At 38.2% G+C, this 26339-nt stretch overlaps 1 protein-coding gene and 1 long non-coding RNA gene across 10 annotated transcripts in view; one reads left to right on the top strand and one right to left on the bottom strand.

The window, feature by feature from the left end:
* ATP13A5 (ATPase 13A5) overlaps nucleotides 1–26339 on the top strand; it is a 132730-nt gene that overhangs the window by 49304 nt on the left and 57087 nt on the right. For both annotated transcript variants that reach the window (XM_077117893.1, XM_077117892.1), the window contains 5 exons: nucleotides 2489–2623; nucleotides 15763–15835; nucleotides 16773–16901; nucleotides 24736–24906; nucleotides 25750–25907. In XM_077117893.1, the coding sequence (XP_076974008.1) occupies nucleotides 2489–2623; nucleotides 15763–15835; nucleotides 16773–16901; nucleotides 24736–24906; nucleotides 25750–25907 (666 nt within the window). The remainder of the gene's footprint in view (nucleotides 1–2488; nucleotides 2624–15762; nucleotides 15836–16772; nucleotides 16902–24735; nucleotides 24907–25749; nucleotides 25908–26339) is intronic.
* On the bottom strand, nucleotides 1558–18211 carry LOC143648216 (uncharacterized). Of its 8 annotated transcripts, none has more exons than XR_013158455.1 (6): nucleotides 18163–18211; nucleotides 16722–16872; nucleotides 15371–15534; nucleotides 6769–6936; nucleotides 6232–6326; nucleotides 1558–1987 (listed from the first exon to the last, which is right to left on the bottom strand). It is a non-coding gene; the product is annotated as an uncharacterized LOC143648216 (long non-coding RNA). The 8 variants fall into 8 exon arrangements; XR_013158456.1 differs by having other exon boundaries at nucleotides 1564–1987; nucleotides 15427–15534; XR_013158450.1 differs by lacking the exons at nucleotides 6769–6936; nucleotides 18163–18211 and adding exons at nucleotides 16983–17051; nucleotides 17858–18152 and having other exon boundaries at nucleotides 1638–1987; nucleotides 15427–15534.

The following is a 26339-nucleotide window of genomic DNA, read 5'->3' as shown; positions in this document are numbered from 1 at the left end:
GAAAATATCCAAATTAAGGCAAGGTTATAAAAATGTCCTAACTAAGGCATCCAGGTAAAGATACCTTGGTTCAAGAACACTGATAACATTCAGGGTTTCTCTCTCAGCTGGAAAGGCACATGGAAGCATCTGCTAGCTTTTCCTCTTGGCTTCTTTTTTCATGAAGCTCCCCTAGCATCATTTACTTCTGCTCCAAAGGTCTCTGGCTGTGTGGACTCTGTTCTGGTGGCTCTAAAGCTTTTCCAAAATGGTTCCCTCTTAAAGGGCTACAGTAAGCAACCTCACCTTGAATAGGGTGGAGATACATCTCCATGGAAACCAACTAATCAAAAGTTACCACCTGCAATTGGGCGGGTCACATCTCCATGAAAATAATAAAAAAAGATCCCACCCAGAAATATTGAATGAGGATTAAAGGACATGGCTTTTCTGGGCTACATAATATTTTCAAGCCAGCGCACTCTGTTAGTGTTTTTGTTATTTTAACAACGTTTTCTTTGCATGTTTTGGATTTTTTTCTGTTGTAAATTTACTATAAGTAGGACATTTTTCTCTCTCCTTTTCCCTTTCTCCCTGTGCTCACTCTGTATCCTTGAGGGCTCTGTGTTTACCTTTAAGTGGCTCACATGGGATCCCCAATTCACAATTGCACCATGGGCTCTGTTCTCTCCCACCCCACCCTTGGCCAGTCAGTCACTGATTATGTCATTTCTCAGCCTCTTCTCTGGGGTAGGAAAGCCCATAGTCACCCCTGTTTTATGCAGTAAGCATGGATTCTATCCCCTGCCATTCTGTCCCATCTCCATTCCCCCTAAAATTGAACTCCTAGCTGTCACTGTCTAATCTTCTTATCAGGAATGCACTGGGTTTATGGTGCTCGTCCCCCCTCAATGCTGCATATTTCTAGTCTATTTCTAATCCATGATGATGGTCGTTATGTTTTTGAGCATGATCATATATTTTTAATGTTAAAAAATTTATAATCTACCTTTTTGCAGTGTGGGAGCAGAGCACTTGATGCTTTTCTAAGCTTCTTATTCAAGTACATTTTCAAGTTGCCAGAAACTCTCCCAGGTCAATTTGCTCTATTTGGAGAGATAAACTGGTATTTTTCTAGCATCTATTTGCTAGGTCTTCAGCAGAAAAAACAAAACAAAATAAAAACCTAACAAGTTAAACTATTCATTTCTTTGCATTTGGTTTCAAAAGAATCAGGAATAAGGAAGCTAAATAAATAATGATAGTGTTGTTTCTTCTATAAGAAGTATTTACCCAATTTTCCACTGGGTTTATATAAATTCAGAATCATATTATTATTAGTGCATAATCTACAATTGAAGCATTCTATGCCAAATTACAGAAGAGCTGTAATTTGTTACTAAAGCATGTGAAATGGAAATAAGAAGAAACTTTAAAGAAGAAAAGCTTTTTTTAATGTACAAAATATATCCAAGAGTCTAAGAAACCCATAAGATACTGCTTATTGGCTTATTGGCCAGATGTCAGTTCATTTTTTAGGACTAAAGTTGAATTTCATTTAATGCATTAGAAAATTACCGAAAATAAAGTTACAAAGGGAGTGCAATGGTTTTGGCTACTATTTCGTATGCTTCATAGTTATAAAAGGCACTTCTTCAAAAAAAAAAAAAAAGAATTATTGCTTTGTTCAGACAGACTCTTTAATCCGTGCTATGCAGGTACATCATATAACCATTCTTAAGCTCCCTCAGGTTTGCCCTCACTGCTATAATTATTTAGAGTGGAGTCAGCAGGACCTGAATGGGGAAAATTGAAGGAATGGAAAAAGTTGAAGATATTCTTGAAAGACCAAAAAAATACATGCGTGGGTGAGGCCTCGGGGCAGGGGACTCATCCTGCCCACGGTTTTCAATGCAGTCTTGGGTAAGACATTTCTCTTCCGTGTTTCTCCTTGCTCAAGAGAGGGTTCGTGCTGACCCAGCCGATTCTCAGAGGTTCTTGCTAACACCTGTGACAGAAAGAATATTTTATTTTTAAATGTCCTGTATGAAAGTATAATCTCTAATTTTCATTGTATAATTTGACTAAATCTGCAATATATGCCTACATGCAAAAAAATAAGTCTACCATGATACTGCTAAAAATTGAAGTTGGTTTCAGAAAGAGATTGAATCCTGTTTCTTCTCCATTCTGGGTAATTCCATTTTAAAAGGTAAATTTTTGGATTTTTGTTATTGGTACAGTGTTTTTGAAATTTCAAAATAAGTAGGAATGATCCATTTGTGGGCATGGTTCTGAAAGTTTATAATAATTTTGCTTCATCATATCTCATTCTCTGGGCTTGGCATTGTCTCCATCCAAATTAATGGAATTCTAAGGAAAATTCTTAAATATTAGAGTTATTATCTATTGTAAAAAAAATGAGAAACTATTACTGACAAGAATGACTTCATCTTAACTGTTATTAAGATCCATGCAAGTGAACCAAATGCTATTTTTGTACTTACAGGTACTAAATCCATTCTATGTGTTCCAAGCCTTTACCCTAACTTTGTGGCTGTCTCAAGGTTACATAGAATACTCTGTGGCCATCATCATCCTGTCTGTTATCTCCATTGTCTTAACTGTGTATGACTTGCGACAGGTAAGAGCTGAAATCATAGTTGGATTCTGTTAGCTTCTGGTTGAATAAGCAGCAAAACCTTTGGAATTTCTGCTGGCATCAAGGATGGCTTTGTCACTTAAGTTATGTATCAAAGCAAAAAGCAAGGGCTTACCAAATGTGGGATCTCAGGAAAAGGGCTTCTGGAATACTAGGTAGATTACAATGTCTTTGAAATTCTCATTATTGACCAAAGTCTGCATTGAACACAGTGTACAGAAAGAACTTGAGGCTGTGTCTGGGCATTCTGGGAAGCAATGCTGTGATGGATCAGCCATGGTTTTAGGAGAGTGGAGGGGCACTGACCTAGCCATGTGTTTTAGTCAAGACTCTTTCATTTTGCAGTGACAGAAACTTAACTTGAGCTCAATTAAGTAATTCATAAAAGTAAATTCAGGGATGTGTCCACTTTGGGCATGGCTGGATCTGGGTATTCAATGAGTCATTAGGAATTTGTCCCTTTTTATCTCTTCGCACTTCCTCTCCACAGTCTTACTCAAAGTGGGGTCTGTGGACTGGTACTGGTCTGAAAACTTTGTTTTCTGTCTGTGATGAAATAAGTCCCAAAGAACTTACAGGAAGGCATTTAGAAATGTTTATAGCACTTGACATTGCCACAACCAAGCACATGATCACTTTTCTAGAAATTATGGTTTGCGAAGCAATATTTCATTATATGGTTGTCATGACCAGGCAGTGACTCACCCTATGGTGGCAAAGATGGCCATAATGTCTCAGTCATACATCCTCTTCAGAGCCCATGATTTCAGGTGAAGAGAGAGATCCTTTTTTTTTTTTTTTTTTTTTTTTACCAGCATCCATATCAATAGCCCCATAAGACTCTGGCTGGGCCAGCAGGGACAGAAGATATCAGAATCCATGTACTGTCATTTGCCTCCAAACCTTCCTTGACCCACAAGTTGAAGTTTATCCCTACATGAGATCTGAACATTGATCCATGTTCCTTCATGTTGCAAGACACTCTATTTTCCCTTGTTCGTAACTGTTCTCCCCATTCCAGGATCCAATTTAGTTTTGGCTAGATCCTCCATCTCTTTTTCATGCAAGCATAGTCTTGTTCAGAGCATGGTTTTTCAGAGCTTCACTGTTCCCTTCCCTTCTGAAGCCCCTCTTAAGCAGTTCTGCTAATTCCTAGACTCCTTTGTAATACAAACCCTTCTCATTAGTTATAATAAGTTCCAAGTCCCTAATCTTCCCTCTCTCCTACTATTATTGTTAATTTTATGCCCATTTAAAATCTTTCTTTTTTATCAGTCTTCTAAATGATAGAACAAAACATTCTGAAATGGAATTTATCTAAATCCTATTTATAATTTTTCAGCTTCCCAGTCTCAATTCCCCACATCTTTCTAGAAAGTGCTCGGCTACTTTGCATAAATTCGTTAAACTAAATCATGAGGCAACTCCAAAAGGACGCCTCATTGTATTTGTTGTGTATTTTTTTAAATGTGGAGTGTAGAATTAGCTTTTTAGACACTGAGAGTGATGGTTCTGTGTCAGTCTGTCCACCCTGTTGAAATGTTGAAACCATCCAATCTCAATCCCCATCCTTCATCAAGAGAAGGGAAAGCTAAGATACAGGAGATTGTTCAAGGTCGTAAAGCGGGTTCGTGACAGAGTCAGGGTTCCTCATCAAAGTGTTATGCTTCTTTAGTATAAAACTGTTTCCAAGGTACCATCATGACGGGGGATGAAAATCAAACATAAATGTGAGAGGGCAGATGAATTCTAGTGGTGTTGCGCTCCAATGAAAACTGTAAAGACGTCAACAGAGTAGGATCTGCACATACCAGTAAGGCAGATCACTTACCGAGGAGACCTTGTATTGCTATCAGTTCTAATATTATGTTTTGGTCGGGTTTTATATACTGTAACTTTTGAATTATAAAATGTTTGAAGAGAAATTGAAGAAGCATGCTCTGTGTTTAAATCGTTAGACAACATGACCTAAAATGAAAATTTAAATGATTGCAGATATTTTAGGCTAGAGAGTGAGGACTAGAAGAGCTTTGTTTTCTTTTTTGTTTTTTTCATAAGTGTCTGAATGTGCACTATAAAATATTTCTTCACAAACTAATTTAAATAATGAGAATACTAACAGTGGCCAGTAAACTTCTTTTGAAGGTGCCAAATCATTGTTGGTCTGGCTGCCAGGTCAGAGGGAAGAGAGCCTGTCCTTATGCCCCTAGGTACCTGAGCAAAAGCATTAAAATAGACACCAGGACAAAAGAGGATCTGATACATTCTGCCCAGTCACAATAGGAAACAAATAAAGTGCCCAAACTTTTACATTTGTCCTTTGACAAAGGTGAGTGATGTGAAGCCCCCAAATAGAATTTCTAGATTCTTGTGTTTGAAAAGTCTTTGTTTTAGTAGTATATCTAATTTAATATTTTAATTCCCATGTCTGCCCTTTAATGTGGCCTCCATATGATATCTTCTTAGGTGACAGTAAGAAAACTGAGAACATAAACCTTAGAATTCAAATATTTAGTTTAAAATCTTCCTTCTGCCACTTTCTGGCTTGCTTCCTCAGGTAATTCACCATTAAGAATTTTTATTTTATAATCATAAAATTAGATTAACATGATTAGATTAACTGTATTTTAAAAGTTCTAGAAATTTAGGGGAAAAACTCTGGCCATAATACGTTAACATGACATAACATGCGTACTTTTCCCTGTTGCTGTCTTATCTTCATAGCATTATAAAAAGGTTCCACAATATTCATAGAGTAGATTTCTCAAATTTTATTTAACTGTATTCCTATTAACATTGCTTCTGGGTAATCAGCACAGCATGTAGTTAATTAAAAACTTGAACTTTGAATCCGACTGTCAGACATTCATTTAATAAATGTTTGTTGAATGTATACTGCATTTGAGGCACCTTGCCAGGCACTGAAAATACTTGTAAGCCTCTCACATGCTCTCTGGCTTAAATTAAAACCCATGAACACATTCTTTCTCCCCATGTGCTTCAGTCTATTGAGGAGACATCTATCACACAAGCACCCTACTATATAATTAACACCATGTGGGTGTTCTGGAGAGAAGTACAGAGCATGAGGAGAACTTCTGACAAGAGAACCTTATCCAGTCAAAGTTCAAAGGTTCAAATCTCATCCTTACCATTCTTATTTGGGTTACTCGATGCTTTAATAATCAGCTTCTTTATCTGTTTTATGTATATATATATATACACACACACACACATATTATCTGTGTAGAAATATGTGTGTATGTGTGTGTGTGTGTGTGTGTGTGTGTATCCAACATTATAGTTGAAAGAATTAAATGAAACAATGAGGTACTAATATATCTGGCACATAGATGACACCAGCAAATGTTAGTTCTTATTATCACTGCTGTTGCTGCTGGATTATTATTTCTGGGATGGGAAAAGTGGGTGATGGAAAGATGGTTGAGGGCTCAGAGTCTGAAGGGAGGAGCCCTAGACCTTGAATATAGAATACCGTGGGGATATTCCTGGGCAAACTCCGAACTGCTACTGATGTATTACCTGACCCTGGGAACTTGCTTCCCTTCCCTGGGCCATGGTTTGCTTACCTGTAAACAATGGGGATTGAACTCTGGTTCTCTACATCTTGCGTTTTTAGGATTCTGTCATTTGGCCCATTGCCAATAAGGACTGAAAATGAATCCTAGAAAATGATAAATAACTAATAAATTCTCTAGCCATCAGAAATCTGAGAGCATGTTCTACAGGCTGGAGTTCATTCTGTTAGGACCCTATTAGGTGTTGGATTAACTAGCCAGATAAACTAGTTAACTACCTAGAAACCTACTTAAACTACCTTCATCACAAAAGAGATTATATATATGCACGAGTAGCTTAGGAAACCCAAGGACATAAAGTACAGAGGAGCTCTACCAGGTGCTGGATCCAGAAATATGGATTACTCTCTCCAGTCTCCTATTTCCTGCCATGTCTGGAATGTAGTAGATGCATTCTGAAATGAGTCCTCCACCCCCAATCCTCTGAGATCCTGGTGCATCCAGAGATGTGGCAGCCCGCAGCTAGGTTTGTTGCATGTGGCTCTCTCCCTCCATTGGCACAGTTAGTTGGAACAGGGGGCACCTCGCCTGCTAGAAGGCAATCTATCAACTGGGGGATGCAAATATATCTTTTTGGCTGGAATTCTGAAATAAGGAAATTGAAGATGCTGATCATACTCTGTTAGACACGTGACCAGGGAAATGATGCGTAGCTAAGACACTTGATCCCTGTTCATGGACCAGCAGAAAAAACTTCTGCAGAGAAAGAGAGCAAAAGAATGAACTATACATTGAGAAGCAGAGGTGAGCAATACATGATGCTTCAGAGATAGAGTGATTAACCCAGTTCTCATAGCATTTCCTGTTCCTGTTTGGAGCCCTTAGGAGACCTGGCTGCTCCTCCCACCTTGTGTCTCATAGGACATCCCTGCATCCCCATAAATTCCCATCTTCTGTTTAGGTCAATTTGACAAATTTCTATGACGTCCACTTAAATGAGTGCCAAGTAAGTGTAGTTTAATATCCTATCCACCCTAGAATGTATTGATCATTTTCCCTGACTTAAATAGTGTAGTTTTCTTCACATTTCCAATATACATATTTACAATAAATTTCAGTCTCTCTCTTAGAATTCCTTTGCAATGTCCACTTCTTTTTTGGAATTCAAGTATACTTTTTTTTTTAAGGAAACCCAAAAGAAATGTCATAGAAATTCCTGTGTGGTAGTCAGGGAAAGGGTTGCAGAAACATTAGGTTTAATTCTACACTCTAAAAAGCATTGTTGCAGCAAGAGATCTTGTTTTAAAATGTGAATTCCTAAGTCCTTGACCTTTCAATCAAAATATCCAAGATAATAGTAGGAATCTGCATGTTTTAAGAGTTTTGTAACAGATGATTGCTATGCATTCTAAAGGCTTAAATGCAATGGTTATAGGGGAATCCACAAAAGTATAAATTGAACGTCAAAATCTCAAATACTAGTATTTTTCATGTCATCATCAGCTGAACATATTTTTCACTCTTTTTGCTCTATTGGATGCACACATATGTACAAGCTTTGTGGAGGTTTAGATGTATTTATCAATTTGATTTACTAAAATAGGATCTTACTATAAACATCAATTTGTAGCTTGCATTATTCAGTTTTATATATATATATATATATATATATATATATATATATATATATATGTGCATCCAACAGAGCAAAAAGAGTGAAAAATATGTTCAGCTAAATATAAATTTAATTTAGCTAAATATAAATTTATATTACTAATATAAATATATATAGTAGTCATCCCTCACTTAAATAAATAATTCTAAATCTTTTTTTAATAATGGTATGATATCCATGGTGTATCATAATTTATTCAACCACTCTCTTACTAAGGGGACTTTATTCCCAATTTTTGCCACCCTGAACAATGTTGTCTTAAACATTATAGGTGTTTCCTTACATATTAATGCTTGCATTTTTTAACATTTGCAACCAAAAGCCAGGTTGCTGAATCAAAAGATATGTGTATTTTGAATATTAATAAATACTGCTTTATATTTTCTCCTATCAGCAACATATGACAGTTCCCATCTCATGATCCTCACCTCAGCACTGGCTTTTATTGATATTTAAATTTTTCACAATCTGAAAAGTTTTTAAAAATTGCTTCTCATTGCTGTTTCAATTTATATTTCCCTGATCATCCATGAGATTATGAATATTTTTTAATGTTTACTAGAGACTCTCAATTTTCTTTTCTACTAACTGCCTTTTCCCCCCATTATATATGAGGAAACATTTTATTTTATAGTCTCTCATTTGTCTCTTGACCTTGACTTTTATCAAACATTAAAAATAGTCTATATTCAAATATGCTTATCTTTTCATTTATGGTTTCTGGGTGTGGTGGTTTAGAGTATGTATGTACTCCAGAAAAAACAATAGTCTTAAATTTAATTCATTCCTGTGGGTTCCATTGTAAGTAGGGTCTTTTGATGAGGTTGGTTCAGTTAAGGCATGCTCCAACCCAATCAGGATAGGTTTAGTCTTATTGATGAAGTCCTTTGTAAGTGGAATGAAATTCAGATGGAGAGAAAGCCACAGAGGGAGCAGCTAAAAGCTGAACATGAACAGAACCAAGAAGAGAAGGGAGAGATCAGGAGGCACTGCCATGTGCCTTGCCATGTGACAAGCTAAGGATCAAGAATCGCCAGCAGCCAGCGCCAGGATGCCACAGTCTTCAGAGAGAAAGCATCACCTGGATGATGACTTGACTTGGGCTTTTTCCCTAACCTTAAAATTGTGAGTCATTAAGTTCTCACTGTTTAAGCCATCACTTTGCATGGGTTTTGCTTGAGTACTCGAGGAAACTGAAACCAAGTTTTGTACCATGAGTGGAGTGCTGCTGCTATAAATACCAAATAATGTGGAAATGGCTTTGAAGTTGGGTAATGGGTAGAGGCTGAAAGAATTGTGAGGCACGTGGTAGAAAAAGTATAAATTGCTTTGAACAGACTATTGGTAGAAGTATGGATGCTAAGAAGGCCTTCCTTAGAAGGAAATGACACATGTATTATCGGAAATGGAAAGAAAGGCTATCCTTGTTCTAAAGTGGCAGAAAACTTGGTAAAATTGAGTTCTGATGATGCATGGGAGGCAGGACTTGAAAATGATGAACTTAGATATTTAGCTAGGAGATTTCCAAGCTAAGTGTGGAAGGTATAACCTGATTTCTTCTTGCAGCTTATAGTGAAATGAGAGAGTAATGGGATAAGCTGAGAACTGAACTTCTGGGCACAAAGAAACCAGGGACTGATGGTTTGTAAAATTCTGAGCCTGTCTAGAGGGTGCTCTGAGACTAGGGACAAAGGTGGCTCTGTCAGGAACTTTTCTGAGCTTCCAAAAAAATGAACCCTTTGAGAGTAGGGCTCCAAGTGAGTGTTTAACAGAAATCATCAGCAACTTCCAAAATCCTGGAAATCAAGATAGAAAATGCAGTTATCTGGGAAGGAACTAGAGAAAATCCTTTTGTCTGATGGTTTGGATGCCTGTGAACTGTATACAAATTTGACCAGGTTTTTGTAAAATTTGCATGAGTGGAACCACCGCCACCTGGACTGAAAGGAACAGGTTGAAGGAAAAATAACATTGAGAGCAGAAACATGGAAGCCAAGGTCTGTTCTACAGATATTTCATCAGGTTAAAAGAGTGGACCACCCCTGTATATAGAAAAAGCAGGTCTACCCCTGCGCTTGGAGAGGAAGGTATTCAAGGAGAGGAATTGAGGGAGCCATTTTGAAACCAACCCAGGAGGGTCAGCAGATGTCACCATGTGCCTTCCCATGTGACAGAGGAGCCTGGATGCTCCTTTCCTCTGAGAAGGTAATCTGTTGTTGTTTCCTTAATTTGGACATTTTCACATCCTTAGAGTTGTAACTTGTACCTTAATTATCCCCTTTATAAAAGCCAGTTCATTTCTGGTATATTGCATTCCAGCAGTGTGCCAGTTTGAAAAGGTTTATGTACCCTAGAAAAGCCATGTTTTAATCCTAATCCCATTTTGTAAAAGCAGCCATTTCTTCTAATTCCTATTCAGTACTATATGTTTGAGACTTTAATTAGATCATCTCCCTGGAGATGTGGCTCAATCAAGAGTGGTTGTTAAGCTGGATTAGGTGGAGATGTGTTTCCACCCATTCCAGGTGGGTCTTGATTAGTTTACTGGAATCCTATAAAAGGAAACATTTTGGAGAAAGCAGGAGAATCTGAGACAGCAGAGAATGCCACAGCACCACAAAGCAGAGAGTACACCAGCCAGTGACTTTTAGAGATGAAGATGGAAAATGCCTCCTGGGGAGCTGGAGAGAAAGCTAGCAGATGATGCTGTGCTTACCATGTGCCCTTCCAGCTGAGAGAGAATCCTTGACTGTGTTCGCCATGTGCTTTTCCAGATAAGAGAGAAACTCTGACCATGTTTGCCATGTGCCTTTCCACTTGAGAGAGAAACCTTGAACTTCATCACCCTCTTGAAGCAAGGTATCTTTCCCTGGATGCCTTAGATTGGACATTTCTATAGACTTGTTTGAATTGGGACATTTTCTCGACCTCGGAACTGTAAACTAGCAACTTATTAAATTTCCCTTTTTAAAAGCCATTCTGTTTCTGGTATATTGCATTCAGCCAGCTAGCAAACTAGAACAAGCAGCTTTAGGAAACTGAAACAATACCTGTAACCAATTCTGATGAGACATCCCACTTAGCATTGTTACTGAAATGACTTAAGACGTTGGGAATGTTGTGATGGAATAAATTCACTTTGCATGTAGAAACAACATGTTTTAGGGGGTCAAGAAGGTGAAATTTGGGAGTTTGGAGCTGTATATTCCCCAAATAACTTGTTCTTAAACTCAATCCAATCCTGCGGTGTGAACCGATTGTAAGTAGGTCCTTTTGATGAGGTTACTTTAGTTAAGGTGTGGCCATTAATCAGGATAGGTCTTATACTTATTACTGGAGTCCTTTATAAGTGGAATGAAATTCAGACAGACAGAAGGAGCAGCCAGAAGCTGATTATCTATAGAACCCAGACAAGAAGGGAGAGACCAGAAACGCTGCCATGGGCTTTGCCAGGTAACAAGCTAAGGACCAAGGATCACCAGCAGCCAGCCCCAGGGCATCACAGTCTTTGGAGAGAAAGTATCACCTTGATGATGTCTTGATATGAACTTATTTCCTAACCTCAAAACGATTAGACAGTCACTGTACAGAAATTAACAGCCATATTGGTTAAATTTGATTTTTTTCCATTTGTACAGGGGTAACACACTGTATTAAATATTTAAGGTCATATCTTCATAGGTTTGATTACAGAAACTAATAAGGTATTCTCTAAATAATGAAAGAAAAAATGTGTGAGCCATTAAATTCCCATTGTTTAAGCCATCCGTTTGCTTGTGATTTGCTTGAGAAACCTGGAAAACGAAAACATTGGGTTTCCTACTTCCTTAAGGTGTCCCTTTCCAAAGCTAGGTATTTCATAAGGTTTTTCTATTATTAATTTCCTTAATATTTATTTTTAAATCCATATGGAATATATGTATATCAATTTATTGTAATTTGAGCATGAAGGTTCTGCATTTTATCAGCATCCCTAATTCTTCTGTTCAAAGCACTGATTGACATTAGACTTTATGCTAGTTATTTCTGAAGATTGCTTTAAGAAGAAAAAAAAGAATCAGAGGACAGACAATAATTCCATTAGCAGCTAGAATATGGTAATAAAAGCTTATCTGACTCAATGTGTAAGGTAACTTGTAACATTATATAAAACTGGCCAATTTTCTGAAATTGTATTTTTACAGCTTAAATCACAAGTCCTCAACAATCAATATATCCATTTAGCATTTTACAGTTTTCGGTGGGCTTCCGGGTCCATTGAACCTGTGCTTGTATGGGGCATGGCAAACTTTAAAATGATGCACATGACTGCACCCTCCTGCCACAGGAGGGTAAAGGAAGGAGATATTCTGGAAGGTGATGTGACTTGTTCAAGTTCACCCGTAACAGTGGTCTAGACCCCTAGCAGTGGTTATAGACCTTACCCTCGGGTTTCCTGACTCCAAGTCAAGTACCTGACACTGTGCCATTAAGCAAAGTCTCAATCAAACTGACCTGTTAGGTGAACAATTGTTTGCTAATTTCATAGCACAAAGCAGATTTGGGGAAGGGGATTGGCAGAAATGAAGGAAGGACCATCTACTGCCAGCTCTGTCACACACCCCACCACCACCACCGACCCTCCTGCCCCCCCCAGCCCCGTTCAAGTCATCCTATCAAGCTGCATTGGTGTTAATTATTTCCTAAATTAAAGACTTAGCTAAACAAATGCATGCTTTTGAACATTAGAAGAGGGGTGTTGACAGGAGTTGAATCAGATATGCCATAGACTACAGAGAGAGCACTTCCCTTAACTAGAGCAGAAAGCCACTGCTACAGGTGTTTTCTAAAAAGTGTGGTACAGGTATGAATGCAAACCTTGGCACTCAACAGTATTTACATTGAACTGCATTTGCATACTCCATCACTGGACTCCATTGGCGGCTGCTAGAATACTGAGAGTATCTTGCCCGTAGTGCTTTACCTTTTCATGACTGAATGGGGCTCATGAGACGCCTGAGTGAATGCCACCATTAGTCATCTCTAGAGGTAATCCAGGCAAAGCAAACACAAGGCATGCAGCAACTGGTGCCTAATAATAATATGCAAATCAGTCTTGGAAACTGATCCTGGCCCCACTGAACAGGCGCTGGAGAAAGCAGAGGGGGCCGAATGAAAATCAGGCAGTGAGCTTCATAAGCATGGCAAGCATCATAGCACTTGCCTTCTCCTAGCCGTTTGGTTGTCATAGAAACCTTGTTTGTAGAGCTTCTGAGTAAGTTAGCTCAAAGAGTAGACTTACATTATCCTACTCCACTGTTGTTGCAAAAAGTAGAACAATTCAGTATTATGAAATAAATATGTGATGAGGACCTACTATGTGATAGACACTTGCGAATACATAGATGAATGCTTGGTCCCAATCTATTGGGAACTGCCTGATTAGCAGGGAGAACTGACAAGAAAGCTGATAGCTACAATGAAATGTGATCAGTGCAATAACAGGTGGAAACACTCATTACAAAACAGTCCATTCTTCCTGAGGATGTTAGCGTCATATGGAGTGGAGGTGATATTTGAGCAGGGCTTTATGTGAAGGATTAGAGATAGTATGCCAGTAGCAAACCAGGGTGAACATTCCAGGGAATAGCTTGAGCAAAGGCATGGAAGCACGGAAATGCAAGGCAAGTTAGTCAGAATGTTAAGTCTGATAAACAAATTCAGCTTTATGGCATAATGAGCTTTGAGAATTGCAGTCAAGGATTATTAACTTATACTTCACCACTTCCAAATGTATTGATTATCATCCTCTTGAACTAAGCTGAAGTTTTCTTTGCATTGACTAATAGAGTTTTCTAAGCAAGCAAATAAAGAAATTTATAAGGAAGGATGTTTACCTTCTTAAAGCAAAAAAAGGTATTTATGAGCACTTTGAGGGAACATATTCATCAACAGAAAGGGCTATGGAATTAGATGATCTGGAATTTGACTATTAATCTCACTTCTTACTAAGAATGTGATTATGGGTAAGTTACTTTAATATTTTCCAGGCTCATTTTTATATGTACATTGGAGATCATAACACTGACATCATAGAACTATTTTGAGGATTAAAAAATATCAAGCAATATATTCCAAGTGCCTATGACAGTGCCTGGCACATAATAGCTGCTTAATCTTTTAAATTATTTAAAAATAATATTAATTTTAGTCATTTGTATGCTTTGTATATTTCTTTGACAAAGCCTTAGGAGTTTTTAATAAACATTTCATATGCAAAGCAAAACAATATCATAATATTTTAGAGCTTGATGTGAACTTGATAATTAATCAATTCAATGCCATCTGTTTAAAGAAGAAACAGCTTATAAAGTGAAACTTCTTATATAATGGGTTCACGGCTGCTTAGTGGCAAACCTGACGTACAGCTCAGGAATCCTGACTGAATCCAGTTTTCTTGCTACAGAACCATGGCTGACTTTCTCACTATTACCCATCACACTCCATTAGGCAAACCTCAGGGAGTCAAGTTAGGGCAATGAATGTGTGCCCACAGTAATATCACTTCTTGCACTCAGCTGGTCCAAGTTATTGAAGTTAGCCTTTCATGCAAAACTCAAGTAAACAACACATTTTTTCTATATAAATAGTAACACTGATTTCATTATGTTCTCTCAAAGGGAAAGTTGCATAGTTGTGTTTAAATCTTGTCTTAGCCTGGATATCTGTAATGTTAAAAATCATCAACAGAACAGGTAAAAATAATTTGTTCCATAAACCAGAAGAAAAACTGTTCTATTTGAATTAAGGTAGGCTGTGTTTAAGTATTGCTGACCCTCTTCCAAGTGACTGATCTTCATACTGAAAGCCTGGCAGGGCTGCTCAGTTGTGCCCTGCTGCTAAGCACTGTGTTCTCTTTGACTCATGGTGCCCCTGATAGTCAGTTTCGGCAACTGTTTCTGCAAACATACCCCCTCACCTCTGCCTTTTCCTAAGTTATCTTAGGAGATGCTGCCTCCCCTTCTCTGGGCTCCTTTCACCTGTGCTTTTCACAGAGTCAACTCAGTAAATCCTAACTCAAGTGAATCTTTCCAGTAGATGTACTCACACAACTGTTTTCCCAACAGCCAACACTGAAAACAACTTTCCTATTAATCACTAATACTCATTAAGCTCTAAGCATAGCATTGACTATTATATAAAGGCCTTTATAAGAATTAGCCTACAACTGCACTAATAAAAAATATGTAACCCCTCTAAAAAAGGAATTAACTAATTTGAAACTTAAAATAGCCATAAAAAACTGGTACTTTATTATCTCCATTTTCAGATGAGGAAAAGAAAGTTAAAGAGGTTAAATAACTCATTAGTGGTAGTACCAAGATTAGCAATGACTCCAGGCTGCAATTTTACCCAAATTAAACAAAAACAAAAACAAAAATTCCCACCAGTTAATAAAAGAGTGTATGGCTATTCTACATACAATCAAAACACAAGCTCGATTTTCATAGATTCTTACAATGGAAAGCCACTTACAGATAAATCCAGCTTGTCATTTATAGACAGGGAAGCAGAAAGAGATGGAGAATAACCTGCTCATGTTCTCCTTGCTCTTCTCCGGTCCAATGGTGCATCCTCAAGATGCAAATTTTCAGTTCATTTGCTTAGGTCTTTGGGGCAGTGGTTGAGCATTATTTTTCCTGGGAGTAAAATAGCAAAAAAACTAATGAGTTTATTTTCCTGCTACAAGTAGGGGGTCGGGTGGGATAGGGATTGGGGCAGAGAAGTGGGAGCATCCAAAGTGGAAATTGAGTCCTTTGCCCACAACCAGTTTGGTTGTGACAGCAGGCTTGGCATTTAGTATTGACAGCATGTGGTGTTCAGGATATGGATGATCTAACATTTGAACATTGACTTTAAATCGGTAGCAATCAGTTAAGCTGCACAACCTAGTGGAAGATCACAACAAAGTCCAGGTTACGATCAACGTAAAAGACAAAGGTAAGTGACATGTTCTGCCATCTGTAGCATCCTAGTATTTAAGGGGGGAATCAGTCTCATTGGTCCTTGATCACTAGTCAAGAAGAAAATAGTCTTTTCTAATTGAACTCAGGACTGGGATTAAGGTAAGACAAACAAGGCATCCATTGTGCAAAATCTGAGGAAGCAAGGTCATGCTAATGCTGACCATGCACTTGCAAAGCCTCATAATGAGTGCCTCATTCAATTTTGCACACAAGTCACCTCACGTGCCCCACTCTAGTCCCAAGGTCAATTGAACCATTCTTATCTAATATCTAGGTTACTTAAAATTCCTTCTGACCTCTGTATTTTACTCATTAGAATATTAACTGGGTGAGCATTCTTAAGGCTCTTCCCCAACCAACCATTCCAAACTATTTCAAACAGATGCTATATTATATACTTCATACCACCATCCAGGGCCCAAGCCTGAACAGGGCTTATAGACGGCTGGCTGGACACTTGGCATTTGCTCTGAATTAGATTGGGATGGGGTGGTCATGGCTGTCTGCAAGGAGTGGAGTGTACCCCACAGCCAACCTGTCTGAATGGTTTGCATAAGACCCCAGGACAAGGAGAAAATGTGCTCTAGGGGTCAGGAACCCAGCCAAAGAAAGCAAGCAGCAGTGAAAGGTCATGCTTCCCAGTTGCCCAATACTCTTGAGTATTCATTGTGCACAAAGCATTGCACCAGGTGCTAAGATCAAGATGGGATCTGGTGGCTGAGCTAATCCTTTGCTATGTCCCAGGAACCAATTCCCTTAACCCTGCTTTCTCCTGGAATCTGCAATTGAGCAAAAAATGGTTTGAGCAGGTGAGAAGTAGGGTAGTTATTGGCCAATAGGTTATAAGTTTTCTCACTTACCTTCATTAAGTAAAAAGAAACAGTTAGTCATGGAAATTTGCTGTTGTGTAGGTTTGCAGGATCTGGAGTCCCGTCTCTTGGTTCCCGGAGATACTCTTATTCTTCCAGGAAAATTTTCATTGCCATGTGATGCTGTTCTGATTGATGGAAGCTGTGTGGTGAATGAAGGCATGCTCACAGGTGGGCAGTTATAACGGGGCTTCCTCTCCCTTGTCCAGCATCCAGGCCAAGTGTCAGGAAATTGGATCAACATATATTTACCTGCTTTATAACCAGGCCCCACTCTCAGGTCTCTAAGAACATTGAGAGATCGATGACAGACACACCTAGCTTTTCATTCAAATGGAGATACAATTTACACAAACAGGAAAAGTGTAGCAATGTAAGAATAAAGTCACAATAAACATGAAACTGGAAGAGACATATAATTCAACACAATTAATTGCCAGATGGCTGGAGTGACTAGAGTGCTTCAGGTTCACAGGAGGAGATGACATCCTACTGTTCGAGATATTTTTATGGTTTGTTCGTATACTCAAATAAGATAACCTTAAAAGCTACCAACTTTTGCAATTAGAAGGGGTGAGAGATTTTATCTAGCCCTACACTCTATAGATGGAAAACTATTACTCCTGGAAAGGAGCTTGGATTGAGTCTTAGGGGAAAGGTAGTATATCAATTCTGTTTTCCTTGAGATTCATATTTCCAGTTGATCTCATTGAGCAGAAAACAAGTCTTCTAGATAAATGTACAGATATCCTAGTTCTCATTTGTACTCTGTAAAGTCTGCTTGAGTTTGTGTAATTAGTAAGGTACTATTTATAAAATATCTTTTAGCAAAAAAAAAAAAATAGATAACATAAGGTAATGAGAGAAGAAACTATACTGCAACACAAAAATAGAAACAATTTGCCTTTTTTGTGTGCTTATAAATTGTTGAATCTCTGTTTCCAAATGGTGTGAAGAAAGGGGAAAAAACACAGAACTTTTTAAGTTCTTCACCTAAGTGTGAAGGGAATTCATTATCTATTCCTAGATTGTTCAACACAAGCAGATTTCACATTAGGAACGAGTCTGCTTAATTTAAAATTGAAACCAGAAAATGTAGTAAACATAAATATGTTCTGTATAATTACACAATATCCCTTGAATGTGCTGAAATCCAACTGCCTTATAATGATAATGATGAGGCTTTGCATATTGATCACATCTTTCACCCAGAATGTTTCTATAATACCCAACGTGCAAATCCAAGCCCAAGTAAAACGATCCTCCTTGCTGGAACCCAGCAACTGCTTCCCATCTCCCAGCAGCATGACCATGAAAAATGGCTTTTCTTTCTGGCAACGTGAGAAAACAGGGGGAGTGAGAGAACAAGGAAAGGTTTACTCTCCGTGTTCTGCCCTGTCTCCTCTGACTGCCTAGGGAGGCCAGTACTTGCCTTGATTCCCAAGAAAAGTCAGAGTTCCAGAGACGGAGGAAAGGTAAACAATGCTGCCTGGCAACAACAAATGTGCAACAGTTGTCCTAAAATGACCTCAAACAATAAGTGATTTCTCCTAGAGTCTGTTCCTGGAACAATAAAGTCACCAGTACTGATATTTATGTAATCCAAAGTTGGGTTACAATTTTTGAGAGAGATGCATTAAACAGATATATGTATTTTTTTTCTCATTAATTTTTTCAAAAACAGCCTGTGCCAGCAAACTCTAACTAAATGCTTTATTATGGATCCTACATAGATACTCCCACTCACATGCATATTTGTAGAAAGGATCCTGAGTGAGCATCCAGAAGATTAGGTTGTAGTTCTGAAATGTCTGGCTCGTTTATTTGTCCACAAATGTGACTTGGATATGCTTTTCTCCCCTCTGCAAAATTATCCCTTGCATATATGCAAGTCTTTATTTATGCGAGAAAAAATACTCCTGGCATCTCTAAGACAATTTGTATTTTATAAATAACCTTTATGTTTCACTTCATCATGGCAATACACAAAATTAAACTAGTTGCTGCTATGGCATCCAGTTTACCAGTGAGGAAACTGAGGTGAAAAGAGAATGGGAACGTTTAGGTAACAAGTGAAAGAACTAGAATTGAAGGTCATATTGACTCCCAAATATAGGGATGAGAAAGATGATTCTAAGGTAGGAAAAGCTGATTCCTTTATTTCAGTGCCTTGTCATCTTTTCATCTCTCCTTGATGTTCCCATGTGCCCATCAGTAGAAGCCCCCTCCTCCTCATCTCAGCTTCATCCTATTGCTATAAATGTTATGCAAGAAGCTTAACTTTATTTTCTAACTACACTCGCTTTTTATTTTGGCTGCAATCGTTTCCATCTTTGAAAGTATCCATTGTGTGGAAACCAGTGTAAGTCATCCCCCATCAATTAGAAAGTCCTTCCTTGATCCTTGTCTGGCTAGCTTAAGCTGTTGATGCCACTGGTCTGGGCCAGCTCTTCTTTCTGTTGTTTCTACTCTGCTCTGGACTTGAGGAAACCACCTGAGGCCTCTCTACCTGGAAAGAAAGGTTGACCCAAATACTTTCTGTCCTCATTTACACAAACCCATTACATGTTTGCATATGCTACTTTAGTACAGGCCCCTTTTCTTGCAGATATGCAAAGTTTCCTTTGGATTTTTCCCCAAGTCCCAGTTCTGGGACTGTTATTTAGCTGAAGAAGCAATAGAGGGAGGACCTGGTGAATGGGAAAGGTTTGTTCTTTCTACCAGGTAATCTCTAAAATCCATGCTCACAGCTATGAATGACTTTTGAAACTCAAAGCCACTTGTCAACTTCCATGTTCTTTTTTTTCTACTGCCTTTCCTGAGACTATGATGGCTTTCAGATATAGCTCTCCAAAAGGGCAGGGATCCAGAAGCAAAGGGAATACCATGGTGGGAGGGTGGCAGGAGGGAGAGATACATTAATATTTTGGAACTTTGTCTTGATACAATAGATAATTTTTTTGTTGTGGTTAAGTAACTTGTCTAAGGTGACACAGCTTAAAAGCTATGGAGATGGGATTTGTATTCATTGTGTGTTCATTCATTCATTCATTCCACATGTTTATCACCCTTTACTCTGGAACCAGGAACTTTATTAGATGCTGGGGATGCAAGGCAGATAAAATGTCTGCCCTCCTCAGTCACCATTCTAGAGGGGGAAACATAACATGAAAGTGGATAAATAATGTAACTCTCCAATAGTTACAAGTGCTTATGAAGAAAGTAAAACACTTAAATCCAGGCATATTGCTCCCAGAGCCTATGTCATGTAAGGTAACAGGAAGAGGAAGAGGAAAGAGTGTCACTCACTCTGCCACAATCCACTCGCTCTCCTGCTAATCATTAGGATGAGTGATTTTTCTGGAAACGTATGTGTGAAGGATGGAGTGACCTGAGCTGGACACATAGGAATTTCCTTAAGAGGTCATTTCAGAGTTACATCCTGTCAGATTAGCTTACAATCAATTGATAGGATAACCCTTTTCCTCTTTTCCTTTCTCTTTGCTCTCATTCCCTTTTTCCTATCTTTCACTTGTTTATTCATTTGTTCCACTAGTCACTCAATAAAGTTCAGAAATGTCTACTTCCTAATAATGAACACAAAAACTCATGAGTATTCGTCATTAGGAAGAATTCAATACTGTAGCTTCAAAAAGTGATTTCAACACAATGTATTACAATGATTTTGAGACTTTTCTAAAGGTTTTATTCCTTTCACAAAGCCATTTAGAATGTGACTGATAAGTTGGATGAGATATCGTAACCATTTTAAGAAAAATACTTTAGGGACAATGTCTGACTAAAGGAATTTCCCGAAGAATAGTTGAAATCACTAATGAAAATGTTATAGCGTCTTACACTTTAGGATGTCAAATAACGTACCACGTATAAAACTAGTTTTGCAAAACCAATCACAGAAAAGCCTGGGTAATTGTTTTTTATGTATTTGTTTATTTATTTATTTTGAATATGCTGATTTTGGATTTTGTTGAGATATATTCATATAGCATATATTCGATCCAAAATAAGCTATCAATATTTCAAGTATCCTCACTTAGTTGTACAATCATCAGTCTCAATTTTCATTGCTCCAGTGAAAAATGACATATAGACACACCCACACCAAAGAAGAAATCCCAAATTCTCCTTCACTCTTGTCCCCCACTCCCCCAATTTTTTGCCCCCAGTATTGTTGTGGCACTAGTGATGTATTCCTCCTTAATATGGACCATAGCATGCAATAAGAAGTTTTTCCCATATGTACTTCTATTGTTAACTCTTTGTACAATATCATATTTTTGAAGTAGTTCATGTAAGAGCTTATTTATATTTCTAGTGCTACTCAGTGAGATCCATGACTCAAAACAACCTTTTTAAATCGTATTCACCTTCACAATCACACTACTACTTATAAACCCTCTATCTGTTCCCATACTTTTTAAAATGGTATAAACATACCATATATACAAAGCAAAGAAAGAGAAAAGCAATAGTTTTCAAAGCACTCTTCAACTAGTAGTTACAGGACAAATTTCAGAATTTGTCATGGGTTACCATATCATCATCTCAGATTTTTCCTTCCAGCTGCTCCAGAACATTGGAGGCTAGAAGGGATATATATATATATATATATATTTTCTAACTTTTTTTAATTGTATAGTATAGCATATATACAAAGCAAAGAAATAAAAAAGCAATAGTTTTCGAAGCACTCTTCAACAAGTAGTTATAGGATCCCAGAGTTTGTCATGTGCTACCATACCTTTATCTCAGATTTTTCTTTCTACCTAATCCAAAATATTGGAGGCTAGAAAGGTTAAATATTTGTTTATCATCACAATCTACTTTTTTTGTGAAAAATAGCATATGTACAAAAAAACTATAAATTTCAAAACACAGCACCATAATTAGTTGTAGAACATATTTCAGAGTTTGACATGTGTTACAATTCTACAATTTTAAGTTTTTACTTCTAGCTGCTCTAAGGTACTGGAGACTAAAAGAGATATCTATTTAATGATTCAGCATTCACATTCATTTGTTAAATCCTATCTTCTCTATATAACTCCACAATCACCTTTGATCTTCTTTAGAGGCATTTGAGCTATGGCTGTTCTAAATTTTTTGTATTGGAAGGGTCTGTCACTAATATCTGGTAGGGAGATGCATGTTCTGAAGAGGCTGGGCTAGGTTTCAGGATTTCTCTGGACCAGGGACATATCTAGTAGTTGTAGGTTTCTGGAAAGTTACTGTAGTGCATGGAACCCTTGTGGAATTGTATATGTTGCCCTAGGTGTTCTTTAGGATTGGCTGGAATGGTCTTGGTTGGAGGTTGGCAGGTTATGACAGGCAGCAAGGTCTCTGTGAAGCTTGTGTAAGAGCAACCCCCAGAGTAACTTCTCGACCCTATTAGAAGTTCTCTACCACTGATACTTTATTAAATACACTTCTTTCCCCCTTTTTGTTCAGGATAGAATTGTTGATCCCATGGTGCCAGATCTGTATTCATCCCTGGGAATCCTCTCCCACATCGCCAGGGAGACTTTCATTCCTGCATGTCATGTCCCATGTAGGGGGAGGGCAATGATTTCATTTACAGAGTTGGGCTTAGAGAGATTGACGCCACATCTGAGCAACAAAAGAGGTCCTCCAGAAGTAACTCTCAGGCATGCCTATAGGTAGTCTAAGCTTCTTTGCTAAATATATAAGCTTCACAAGAGCAAGCCTCATGATTGAGGGCATGGCCTATTGATTTGGATGTCCCTAAAATTTGACACCGTATCAGGGGATTCCCTGATGGTAAGGTTTAATAGTTGCGTATTCTTTCTCCCATCCCTCAGGGGAATTTGCCAATACTTTTTGATTATCTGCTTAATATACTCTAAGATGTATCCAGGCATTACAATAATCTATACAGGATTAAAGGACCTCTTTCTTATTCTGTGCTCCTATGTTTCACTTGTTCAAATGAAACTATACAGATAGGTTGAATTAGTTTATGCTGTACAGAAAACTCCAGTTCCAGATAAAATAAACCTTTCTTCCATTGGTCCCAAAGAGTATGTGTGGTGCTAAAACATAGACACTGTCTTCCTTACCCCTTTTGGGTAATTGTTTTTATTTAACTCATCCATACATTCACCAAAAATATGTGCTGTGAAAAGACTATATACCACTAGGGAAAATGAGGGATATGAAAAGGTATACATGTTAAATTCTCTGTCATCAGTTATTACCTAGAAAGAAGGATAAGACATAATTTGTATAATTATAATCAATATAATACTATTTTAAAATTTGAAATATAACACATTACCATGCTAATTGTACACTTAGCAAATGACTGATGGAATTTTAATTTGGGTACTTGAAGGGTACTTCAAGTCTGGGAGCCAGAAAATGTTATTGACACTTTAATTTTGTTTCTGAAATTTACCCCTTTTGAACTCGGAGTTAATTTTTTCTGTACCTTAAATATGCTTTCCTTATGGCATCAGGGAAAGGCAGGGGAATGGTATGGGGAAGGGACTTCAGTGATAGGAAACGTGAGTAGTCTAACTTAGCAGGAGTTTGTGTCAGAGGAGAGCAGGCTTTTATGCTCTGATTATGGGCTTTGACAGTCTGGTAAGAGAGTTTGGGCTCTATTTAGAAGTGACAATGGGAAAGACAAATGAATTTTGACCAAGAGAATGGGATGACAAAAAGGGGGCTTTGACAGGATTTATCTGGAAATATGTGGAATAATTGAAGGGAATGGGAGGCTGGAGGGGAGAGAGCAATTAGGAAATGATCCTTCTGTGAGTAGGCAGAGTATGGGTAGAGGAGGACTCAGGTGATTCTGAGACATTAAGTCTGTGACTCAGCAAAATGGTGGTATCATAAGAGAAAGAGGAAATTTGGGAGGAGGTTTAGGGGTGCAACATTTGATATGGATTTTAGATATGTTGAGTTGAAGAGGCTAGTGGAAGATCTAGTTTGGGATGAGAGCCAACAAGTGGGAAAAACAGAGCAAATCCAGGAAAGAAGACAGATGAAGATAGATATTACAGATGCACTTATCTGTTAGAAGTGCTAAATTAATAGAAGTGAGAGCTGAGATCATTCAGAAAGAGAAAAGAGAGGCCCTATCCTATTATATTAGCTTCTGTCTTAATTGTAAGCTCCAAAAGGATCACAAAGAATAGTTTATAGATTTTATGAAGAGGTCATTTCTCATTCATCATTGTATTTCTAGGACTGCTTACCTCTACCCTTGCACTCAAGGTCTCAATTGTCCTCAACTCTTAGTGTCCAGAGCACATGGTACTCTCTCTTACCTCTTCCATGAACACTTTTCTCTCCTTCCTGATCTGGCTAATCATACTCTACTTTTAAGTTGTCATTTATATATTGTCCAGGAAATCTTTCCTGATCCTTTGTTTTGGGTGAGATGCCCAAATCACCTGGTACTACTACCAAAAACACTTATATTATTGTATTTTAATGAACTGTTTACTAGCTTGGCTCCCTGAGTTTTAGAAGGCCAAGATTTTTCTCTCTCTCATTCATCAGTATTCTGTGTCTCACAGAACAAGCACTTAAAAATATCTGGCAAATGAATGGATGGATGGGTGGATGAATAGACAAATGAGGGGATGAAAGGCATACAGTAACAGCTACTCCTATGCTTCATAGCTGCTTAATAGCCTAAAGCCTTGCTGGGTTTAAACATTTGGGGGAAGGATTAAGTGACAACTCTCTCAGCTAAAAATAAGCTACTTTAAATAATATCTCAATAGACATGCCAAGTGTGGGAATGAAGGCAGATCTTCATAAATATTAGAAATAGAGTCAAATCGATCATTTCTTGCATCAGCACTAACCCTAAGAACTATCATCTAACTCATAGGATGGGCATTAAAACTGGATGAGATTGTGGGTTGCATAACTTCTTGAAACTGGCAAGTACCAGCTCTAAATAATTGCCTAAGTTCATGTAGCATCAGTAAAATGCAATCTTCTTTAGGAGAAAGCATACCTGTTGCAAAGACGCCATTGCCTCAAGCAGAGAACACCATGCCGTGGAAATCCCACAGCCTGGATGACTATCGGAGACACGTGCTTTTTTGTGGCACTGAAGTTATCCAGGTGAAGCCCTCTGGTCAGGGGCCTGTAAGAGCAGTCGTTTTGCAAACAGGTGAGTGGAATCCACTTTTGTAAATTTAGTCCAAGATTGGAGGTTGGCGGGGAGTTGGGTTAGGGAAATTTTGTTTAGGACTGTGGAGCGTGTCACGTTCTGATAATCAACCATGCTGTTTTCCAACCCCACGCTTGTTACTCTAACTTACCACCATTCCCGACCGAATGGCTTGTTGTCCAACCCTTGTATGTGATGAAGGATGAGCTAAATCTCCTCAAAGGCAAAACCGTTTTTGGTTTTCACTTGTGTCCATAGACTTCTTCTCTTTTCTCTCTACATCCCCTCTGGCTGATTTCCAAAAAAAAAAACAGTTTCTACACTATGAGAACTTTTTTTTTTCCTTTCAAAGAGGTGGCTGCTGGGCTGTATTTCAGGATCCCTACTGTATATCTTCACCTGAGTCATCTATAGATAGAAGTATATATATATTTTAAGAAATTGTTTGCCCTCTTTCTTGTTTTTATATTATTTTTTTTAGCACATTTCGGCACTTTAAACCTTTCTTCTCTCCATGGCTTGTCTTCTCTGGTCACTGCCTTCTTCATTCCTTAGACTTCTTTTCCTCAGTCTCCCGGGTGACGAGGGAGCTGCACTGTGGGAGCTGCCAAAGCACTGATCCCAGACCGAGAGAAATTAAATGGGGCTAAATGGATACCATTTATTTCTCCTGACAACTTATAAGAACAATAAATGCAAATACTCTGTTAGGTCACAGCAGTGCCATTTTCACTCCATATTCAAACCCTTTTAACCAATTCTTAATTCGCTCCAAACCACTTTTGGTTTTGGAGGGAAACTGGATTAAAGAACCTTAACATGCTTGTGACTATCTTCCCGTAGGTTACAACACTGCCAAAGGTGACTTGGTGAGATCCATCCTCTACCCCCGGCCTCTGAACTTCAAACTCTACAGTGATGCCTTCAAGTTCATGGTGTTCCTGGCCTGTCTCGGTGCCATGGGCTTTTTCTATGCCCTTGGAGTATATACGTACCATGGAGTAAGTACTGAGAGTAAGGTTCTTCAATAGCACAGCTTTCTCTAAGAGTCTGACCTAACTCCAGAGGATAAGGTAAGCTCACCTCATAGCACAATCTATCTGTGAATCCACGTTGTCCAATAGAGCTTTCTCAAGTAGTGGAAATATTCTATTTCTACATTGTCCAGTATGGTTGCCCTTAGTTGTATGTGGCTGGGGAGACTGAGGAAATGAATTTTTATTTCCTTTAAATTAATTTAAATTTAAATAGCCATATATGGTTAGTGGCAATCGCATTGGGTAGTGCAACGATGAAAAAATCTGTGAAGTGGGTAGTTGAGCATGAAGATTACCTAGAAATTCTTGCTACTGTGTCTTTGTTCAACAATACTTAACCCCCCAACACACAGACATACACATGCCACCATGTTGGGCATTGTAATTAGGCCAACC

This window comes from Tamandua tetradactyla, chromosome 10 (assembly GCF_023851605.1).
Source record: "Tamandua tetradactyla isolate mTamTet1 chromosome 10, mTamTet1.pri, whole genome shotgun sequence".
Lineage (NCBI taxonomy): Eukaryota > Metazoa > Chordata > Mammalia > Pilosa > Myrmecophagidae > Tamandua > Tamandua tetradactyla.
This window is presented reverse-complemented; position numbering and strand designations above follow the sequence as displayed.